The following is a 10040-nucleotide window of genomic DNA, read 5'->3' on the forward strand; positions in this document are numbered from 1 at the left end:
AGTTCCATGAAAGATTATATCAGCGCACGAAAGCCTAAAGAAACATAATTACATTGATATTTATTTAAATCGCTTCCATAAAGAATACTAGCTCGTAAAATAACGTATATGGTTTTGTTCCAGTTGATGGTACGAAACGCAAATATCGCATTTAAGAAGTTGATACATTTATCTATATTTATATACAATTTCATATATGTTACTAATATAACCGCTTATCCTCATAGTAATTAACTTGTAATCTGTAGGAAACTACAGTCCCAGCATTGTGAACCAAAACATGAACGTATAAAATGCTGTTATTCAATTACAAGTTGAAATCATGATGCCTGTACGTGTTTATGCATTTTAATTATTACTACAATTTGATGTGATTACTCTTCTTGTGGACATGTTACTCATAAACAATGTTTTACTAAAATTTATAATCTACTATTTCCCTTGAATGAGTAATTTAACATCCCTCTATAGTTCAACAAAAAAAGGTCGACTCAATGTTTATTACTAAACATAACCCGAGAGCTACGTTACTATCAGCTGATAAGCTAGATATAGTTGTGTGCTCTTTATAAAATCTGAATGATTTTTTTTAATATCAAATCCATTGGACTTGTTTGGTTAAATCTAAACAGTACGAAATTTGACAGCAGCAGTTTCTAAAATGAGACTATATACAAAACACAAAAGCTGTTCAAAATGTATCACTTTGTGTCTTTTGTCATTACTGTCACTAAATTTAATACAACTGTATTTGTCTTTTAATGTCGAAACGAAACCAGTTGTAACATACAGTTTGCAAAGGAATTATAACACAAACGTTTCAAAGAATATTCTTATATGGACACCATTCCTATCGGACAATATTAAAGAAAGTTTTGAAAAGTGCCAGTCAGGCTGCAAGGATACGTGCCATTTTACAGTGAATAAGAGTGAAATTACTACAGCCAATGCCGTTTTATTTAACAATTTTAATCTTTTTCCTAAATGGGAAATCGAAACAAAAACAACTATAGCCTTTCCAAACTACCGTCGACCTGACCAGGTATGGGTCCTTTTTAATATGGAACCACCTGGTAACATGTACTGGGATACTGAAGTTTTAAACGGAGTGTTCAACTGGACTGCATGGTACAGACAGGATGCCACACTTTGGTTGCCGTACGGCTCAAAATATGTACTGAATCGATCCGAAAGTAATGCAGCTCTAGCAATTTTCGGAAATAGAAATTTTCATAAAGAGAAAACAGAGGAAGTTGCTGGAATGATATCTAACTGTATAGATCAAGCACAACGGTACAAGATAGTCTATAAAATTCAAAAATATCTAGCAACAGATATGTACGGAAAGTGTTATGGCAAACCCTGTGATGAACGTGCCATGCAAGCTAAAAATAAAAGTTGTGATGCTATTTTAAAACAGTATAAATTCTACCTGGCGTTTGAGAACTCTTTGTGTAATGATTACGTTACAGAAAAATACTGGAATGCTTTGAAGCGGGAACAGATTCCTATAGTTAACTGGAAGAATATTAGTGAAAACATTGTCATACCAAATTCGTATATAAATGTTTACGACTTCAAAGACATAAAATCATTGGCAAACTATGTGAAAAAAGTGAGTTCAAATGCAACTTTATACAATAGTTATTTTCAGTGGAAGACCAAGTATAAAGACCGAGGCTCGTGCATTTCGTGTAGTTTGTGTCATACACTAAATCGCAAAAATTTCCAAAGACAGATTTACTCGAACATTGGCGACTGGATCGGAGATGATATATGCCCAAAAGTTACCGTAAGTGTACATTATTTTCTATAACTGCTTGGGATAAATTCCAGGTAGAAATAAGTTACCAGTTGTAAAATTTAGTTTTCTAACGGCATTTTAATTTGTGGTGGGCCTTATCCCCCGCTGTTACTCCAATAGCAAAATTGTATACCGCTTAAAATTCAGAATTAGGACAATATTGATGATACCACTTATATTTTACAAATTTTGAAAAGGTAAATCCTACAAACGTTTTAGGCAGTGTAGCACTCCTTCATCATTACCATAGATTAGATGAATTGCACATAGTACACGGTACAATTGTCAAGGAATCAGCTTATCAAAAGGAATGTCATTAACTATTTACTACTAGATACAGTAAAGAAAAGATTTCTAAATTCAATCCAAGTTAATACATTTGTATTTATGAAAACTGATTTCATGTTCAACTGGAAAAGGGTGAAACAAATACATGCATGCACAATTATTTGATGTTAATATTCGTCTGAGAGTGTTCCTTATCCTTATCATCGTCAGTATTCTGTCGGGATTTCACACGCTGAGAAACATTCTTTGAAATTTATACTGTTTGAAAGGCATCTAGTGAAAAGACTCATGTTCTCAGTATTGCTATTCAATTCCTGTTTGTTTAGTTCTGCCTATTGTTTTCACGTTTAGGCCAAGCCTATTATTTTGCATGGGGACCCTGCACCGCTTTTCATGGAATTGTACTCTGTGTCTCAATGAAGGTTCCATGAACACCGCTGTATAAACGGATCTGCGGATGTCTCTGAATTGCTTTTTGTACTTATAGCTTTCAAAATTCGCCAATACTAACTTGTCATTCGACAGATTTTACTTGTCATTCGTTAGTGCTAACGTTTCATTCTGATTAAATTTAATTATGATGAGGTTTGATGTCATTCGTCAGTGCGAACTTGTCATTCTGCGGAGGAAACTGGCCATTCGGCTATGCTTCTAAATGTTAACAAATACCGTTTTTCCTATTGCTGTTGTCCAACAAGGATTTTCAAAAGCAAGTAATTATCCTTTAAAATAAGTACTAGAGACGTAAAAATATTTATTTTCACGGTCCGGGAAAAAGAATAAATTGTTTGTAAACGTTTGGAATAAGTCAGATATTTGAAAATCATATTTGTCTTCCTGCTGGTTGCAAAATCAAGACAAATGATTTTTAAGTTAATTTCATAAATCTGATAAATCACCAATAGAATGTGTAATATGTGAAAGTATCAAAATGCGACTGACCAGCTTTAAAACAACAATAAAAGCAGACAATGCATTTGGATCTGCATTTTCAATGCGACAGGTATGATTATCAAAGTAACAACTAATTTCTTTATTCAACATTACTTAAGTAACTTCAAGTATTGATTCAGTAATAATTTCTGTAGTGAAAGCCTTTGTAAGCATAGAATGCAACCATGCAAAATAATAGCAGACTCGGTTTGACAGAGTCTGTTCATGAGAGGTAATGTAAGATGCACCACCCCTCACGCTCTCTAGCACAGGCTTAAGCAGCTTTCTATTACAGTAAATGTAAGTGTACTCCATGATCCCAAAGGACCAAAAAATGTAACAACACTGAATCCAAGTATGGGACGACTTTTTACAGCCGCCTCACGGCACTTAAAGGTTGCTGTTGTGATAGTTAATAAATAACAAAATTCACAGTTTTTAAAACATAATTTCAGTCAAAGAATGAGTTCCTATTAAAACCTTTGTATATGAATTAAGGAATTAGTCATGTTTAAGGCCACTTACCGACAAGGCGTATTATATTACTAATAGTAAAAAAAAAAAACATGTTGCAATGAACATGCGAAGTGTTTATAAAAGAGTGCAGCACTGTATATCTTGTTCATCAGATTTAATCCAGAACTTTTGAATTAGAATGTAACAGGCATAATCATGTTAGTGATATTATCTTTCGTCATTGGAGTAATATTTGTATTAGGGGCCCGTCAAATATGTCGTTCGTCGGAACTACAGCATCAATAATTTCATTCCCGAGAAAAAAAAAAAATTTACCCGCCCACACGTACACAAAAATCTCCGAAAAATTTTCTTTTCTGATTACGCGGTCCGGAATGATAACGGCAAAACAAGTTTTATCGCTGCTTTAGTGCGTCAAAGTGATATTGATCGGAATTCATGCGTCTATAATACATGACCCAAACTCAAAAAGTGAGGAATTATGGTGTTGTTCATCATTTGTTTTAAATCTGGAGTGTCTGTGCTAGTGCCACACATGGCCTTCGATGTGCCGGTAGGTGATGAAGTAGGCACGTTCTACGATTGTTCAATACAGTGAAAAGAACGAAGCCCGACTTGTAAGACGTGCACGAGGATGCAGTTAAAGATATTTGGATTAAACATAGAATTATTGTTCAGATATAAAGTTTTCAAACCATTTGCTATCAATTGTTTAGTTCAGTATGCTAGATCTAGAACCAAAGTCGAGTGCTATCTTAAAAAAAAGTTTGTTTACAGATCCTGACCGATCTATCACATTGTCTCGGCCCAAATCATTTTGAAAGTAACTTCTTTCGTACAGCAGTCAGATATTCTATCAAAATGCATTTAGTCAATTTAAAAATGGTTTAGCTTTTCAAATAAGTAGTGTTGATTTAAAAATAATTTCTAACAAAATCTGACCTATTGTACAATTTTCCCTGTTTGTATATTAATTAACTGAATTTATTGAAAAAAAAAGAAACTGAAAAAAAAAGAACTGAAAAAAAAAAAAAAAAAAAACAGACCTCCCCGACTCTAAATTTCTAGGTCAATCAAAGCACAACAAATAACACTTTAATGGGTGGCCATTTTGGGATCATTCTTTGTCCGTCAGTTATCATTTTTAACTGAAATGAACCTCTACCACATAAACTTAAGCTAGCCTGATCTGTTAAAAAATAATTCCAATGCGATTCGAGCAATGTCAAAGCATTTGTATGTCCAACTCTATTTGGTCTCACTGGTCGAGTGGTTTGTTACTTTCCACTCACCTCTATGGGTTGGATTTTCACTAGGGGCATTAAGATGCTCATGTGTCGAGACCATCTAACTGGGTTTCAGAAGATATGTTATTCCACTCAGGTACCCGTTTTGTCTTAAATATTCCTCATCCTCTGCCGTTAAATGGGCACGCCTTCAGATTAATGTAGAAGAATCAAAGTCAAAAATAAGACACTCATCCCTTAGTAATTATAAACACAAAATAAAAACAAAGTGATTCAGTGAGTTTTGACAAAAAAATATTTGCAAAATCATTCATGTAGTCTCTAAAACATATAGAAAAGCTATCTACTGTGTTAGTCACACTGTAAATGTTTGATTTCTGTGTTATTTCTTAAGAAATATTCATTTCATGTATAATCATAACCGCCTCCTCAAGGGTCCAAGCTGGGAAGAAATATAAAAAAGCCCCGCTCGTTCCATGTAAAATCTACCTGCCTCTGAAAAAATCAAAATTTAGAAAAAAGTATAAAATAAAAATTTTGCTCGCTCGCTCCCATTAATTTTTGAAATTTTTCCGAAGAACTATTAATCAATTTGGTATGGCCTAATGTTTAAACAAGCTTAGCTTTGTAAAAAAGGCTAGTATACGGCCCATTATCGATTTAATTTCGTTTTCGTAAAAACAGTTACTTTAACATCTTAAACTTTTAGAAAATTGCAATTTCATGATAATGTTACGACCATTTGCTTGATTTTACCAGAAATGTTTGTCGAAGCTCATCGATTACAACATGTCAGACTGTTGCTCCCCTTTAAATGTATTATTAGGAGGAAAATAGTATATCGGATCCTATATCTGATACGAAACTACTATTTCTTATACTAATTAGTTTAAGCTGAATCCTGAAACAAATTCTTCATCACTTTCCACATCTCATTCATGCGGGATTACAAGTTTGAGAGAAGAGCCTGTTTTATCTCCATAATGCTAAGCATATTAAGGGAGCAAATGGTACCATTTTTGCATTTTTGGTACAGAACCGGGGATCGAATCCGCGACATTTCGCACCGGAGGCGGACGCTCTACCATTAGACAATTTTTTTTTCTCTGAATCGTATGCCATGATAACTCAGTAGTAGAGCCCTCCGGATCGAGAGTTCCGGTGTATGAGCCAAACCGCCGGAATGAGAGATAGAGAGACAAAGAGACAGGGATGGATAGGTCACAGTTAGGCAGAGTAGCTGGTCCAGCGAAGAGACTGTAAATTTTTCCTAAGAGATAGATCTTCAGATGACTCTAAAGCATTGCAGCTGGTCCGACACAGAGAATCTTCATATTACAATTACGCGATGCAAAGAATTTATTTTTGGCGGGAACCTTTAATCAAGTTACTTTTCTCCACAACCGAGAATTTCGGACTTTATCGTAGATTTTCATATAAAATTCGTATCGTAATATAATGATCTGGACGTATTAGTAAAATATTTTGTGTGAAGTGCAATCTAGTCATCACGCGAACTCTGTCTTGCAAAACAGGTCGTATCGAGCCAAATTCATCGTATGTAATATCTGCCTTGTCCTTGACAAGGATACTCAAGAGACTTAAAATGGTGTCGAGCGCGTGCAAACTTGTATTCATTATTCAAGGTCACGTAGCGCATGTACCTATCTTCGAAAATGCGCTCTAAAATATTAAAAAGTGGGCGTACAAGATTAGAAAATTCAAACTATTTGTTACAAATTGTTTACTTAAAGCTGTTGTTTGTATTATATAACATGCAGTAAATGCTATTTTAAAACGCTTACAATAACTTAACAGTTTTGCTTTTAATTCTATTTGAAACATGTCATAAATATATGTGAAAATAGGGTAATAACATTTTCCATGCTTGTTTTGATTCATGACATTCTTTCTACTTTTTCAGGTTGTAAACAACTGGTTACAACACTTATACTGGCGGTTGTTTTGGTCTTTTGGGATAAATATATCATTATGATCATGTATTACATTAAACTTTATTCGTACAAAACTTCAATTGATAGTTAAGTGGATACATATATGTTTAGTAGTGTGATATCTGTACATTTCTTGTGTCATATCTTTGAAGTTTCCTCAAAATCACTTGAATGTCACTTTATTGTAAGATACACTAAAGATAACAGGATCTTAAAAAGCTTGAAGAAGCTGATACTAATCTACGCAATGATAAAGAACAGGACGAAGGCTGTGACCTGGACTGTAAGTAGTAGACAAAGTGTCGTCAATCAATGACTGTGCAAAACCTTTAGATTGTTTTATATAATTTTATAGTTAAATAAATATTTCTTCATCTTCTTCTGGTAAGCTCATTATTGCCTAAAAGGTTTCTTAAAATGCCACCCTCTTTGAAAGGTTGAATATTCTCTTATTATTTCAAGCTATACATACACATCGTTTCACCAGTTAAATGCTTTTTCTTCAACTGACTGTTTAAAATGCATGAGGGTTCTGAAATCCGAATATACAAATTAGTGACTTAAGTCAACTGGAAAAATCCCCAACCAAAGAACGCTGACGCACCAGTAACAACACTAGGATAGACAAAAATGTAGAATGCATTCTGTGAAAGATGTTATATCAAGTTCAAGATCGTTCAATTTGTTCAACAGAATTATTCAAAACTGTTCAGTTTTTGAAGAATTTTCAACAATATTGTTAAAAATTGTCCGACAAGATTGTTCAACAAAATTGCTCAAAACATGTCTATGATGCTTCAAAATTGTCGTGATTTTGAATACGGTTCAGCTCTGCTAACTACTGTATAATCCCCATTATTTTAAAGATCGTTCGGAATATTTTGTGCAACAACCTTAAGCTTCTTAAAGGTAATATCTGACAATAAACCACTTTGTCTTGGAATATTCTCCTGTCAGAAAGTGATTCTATTTCAAGAAGAGTACTACATCTTTATACAGTTTTTGATTTCTACCAACATCATGCGGAAATCCTTCTAATGTCCGGTGTTCATATTCCATGCAGATATTAAAATGAAGAAACGTACTCTTAATAAATAATTACCATGTAAAACAGGTAGAATAATTTTAAAGAAACCGTTTTAAATTTAAATGGATGTGTTTTGACTGAAACAAGTACCCTTGAATCTGATAATAAAAGTAATATTATTTGTTTGTTTGTGTCAAATGCCGTCTTGGCTTGAAAAACGTTTAATAATGTTAAATAATGTAATCTAACTTTGTATTCTTGAACGGCACTAATGCAAAGGCCATTACTATTGTTTTATCTGGGCCAAAATGTAGTAGCCATCGTTTTGCAGAATCATGTACACATGTATGAACGTTATTTATATTAAATGTTAAAAGAAGAGCTGCACGTGAATTTTCTTCAGCGAAACAAATTAAGTATAATTAAGTATGTTAAACATAGATAATCACCTTAAAGTTTACGAGGGCTCCTATTGTAGGCCTAAAGTCTTACCTTTTTTGATTTTTATAAATGTGTATCCAGTGCAATAAATAAAAATTTATTTTCACGTATTACCATGGAATAAACCGATGACATCTCTGCCTTTTATGATATTTGTTATGTTTTAAAAACATTTACGAGAACGTCATGTTCATTGGTTCGAAATAGTTCTTACTCTTACTCGTGAAAATGGTAGATAGATTGGAGAAAATAGTACATAGGCTCTTGAAAGTTTGGTTTTCTAAGAGTATGAAAAATGTGTAAAATGAGCTTGGGCATAACATTTCTATATACATTCTACATGTCGGCCCGGTATCATTTCTTCTACTTTGCTGTATAGTAGAACAAGCACTTTGGAGACGAACAGTGAATTTCACAACAAAATAACAGCATTGGCAGCTCTGTATTTTAGTTTAACGTTATTCAAGTCAATAATGACTAGAAAACAACTGTCATGAACAATGATATTTTTTGATACATTTCAATGTTTACATTCAATGTACACATCTTCATAAACCCGCCCGCTTAGCTCAATAGTTAGAGCGTCGGTCTACGGATCGCGGGGTCGTGAGTTCGATCCTCCTTGGGCGGGGCATATATTCTCTGTGACGATTTGATAAAAGACATTATGTCTGAAATAATTCGTCCTCCACCTCTGATTCGTGTGGGGAAGTTGGCAGTTACTTGCGAAGAATAGGTTTGTACTGGTACAGAATCCAGGAACACTGGTTAGGTTAACTGCCCGCCGTTACATGACTGAAATACCGTTGAAAAACGGCGTTAAACCCAAACAAACAAACAAAAACACATCTTCATACAGATCTGTCAAGGCCGTCTGGTCCGGAGTATATTTTTAATCCTTCCGCGCAGAAATGTAATCCTGCAGAAAACAGACAAAACCACAGTAAAACATCAGAAATGACGAAACATTTAACAATATCAATAAATAACATTTAGAATGTAACCAGTCGCTGTAGGGATGGCTTCAAATTAGAGACTTCACAATTTCAAAGAACGTATATATATATACTTCTTGATACGACGACCCGGAAGTACTTTGATAAGTAAAAATTTTGATAGAGCTAAAAGTTTCCCTCAAAATCTTGTAACTTAGCATCTTGCAAGAAATGTTATACTAGACATTCTTCCCGCAAAAAACAAGTTCTGTACCACAGAAACATTTCAAACATGAGACATACTTTGCAGACAAATTGGCTCGGAAACTGAAATTTTGAAGAAAAAGGCAAATAACCAAAATTGTCTTTCCTTAGAAAATTTCGATTAAATTTTCACGAAATCAACAGTGATGTCACCAGCTGGTTTTGTAGCATGTCTTATGTAACTTTAAGGCTTATTGTTCTTTTTATAAAATGGTGACACTACAATTACATCACTACAATTACAGAAGAATGGACATTTGAATGAGTTAAAGACCGGAACCCTCAAGCAAATACCAATAATATTTGATTATATCATAGACAATTACTGAAAGATCAATACATCACATTCCATCTCAGAATGAATGATTTCTTCAGTAAAGCTGGACAATGCATGGAACGTCAAACGCGAAGAATGGAAACTGGCAAGTAAGGAAGGCCAATAATTCTAACTGTAGCCAGACACAGCTCAAGGTACACTTGAACCTGTCAACCAGTGACAGACAACAAGACACTGCAGCTTTGACTAAAGACATTAAGAAAACATTTCGTTCCTATTGAAATAGGCTAAAGGAAGGTGAAAATCGCTTACGAAATACTAACAGTCATTACGGTGTTACACTTGGAATCGCAGCTTCTGTCCATACGTTTTGGTATGTTTGTCTGGTTTAT

At 34.1% G+C, this 10040-nt stretch overlaps 1 protein-coding gene across 1 annotated transcript; it reads left to right on the forward strand.

The window, feature by feature from the left end:
- Positions 1 to 550: 550 nt before the first annotated feature.
- Positions 551 to 8284, forward strand: LOC123528191 (alpha-(1,3)-fucosyltransferase fut-5-like). The gene is made up of 2 exons (XM_045307923.2): positions 551 to 1792; positions 6674 to 8284. The coding sequence occupies exons 1-2, from the start codon at positions 662 to 664 to the stop codon at positions 6743 to 6745; spliced, it is 1203 nt and encodes a 400-aa protein (XP_045163858.2). The 5' UTR covers positions 551 to 661; the 3' UTR covers positions 6746 to 8284.
- Positions 8285 to 10040: the final 1756 nt, after the last annotated feature.

Source organism: Mercenaria mercenaria, chromosome 14 (assembly GCF_021730395.1).
Source record: "Mercenaria mercenaria strain notata chromosome 14, MADL_Memer_1, whole genome shotgun sequence".
NCBI lineage: Eukaryota > Metazoa > Mollusca > Bivalvia > Venerida > Veneridae > Mercenaria > Mercenaria mercenaria.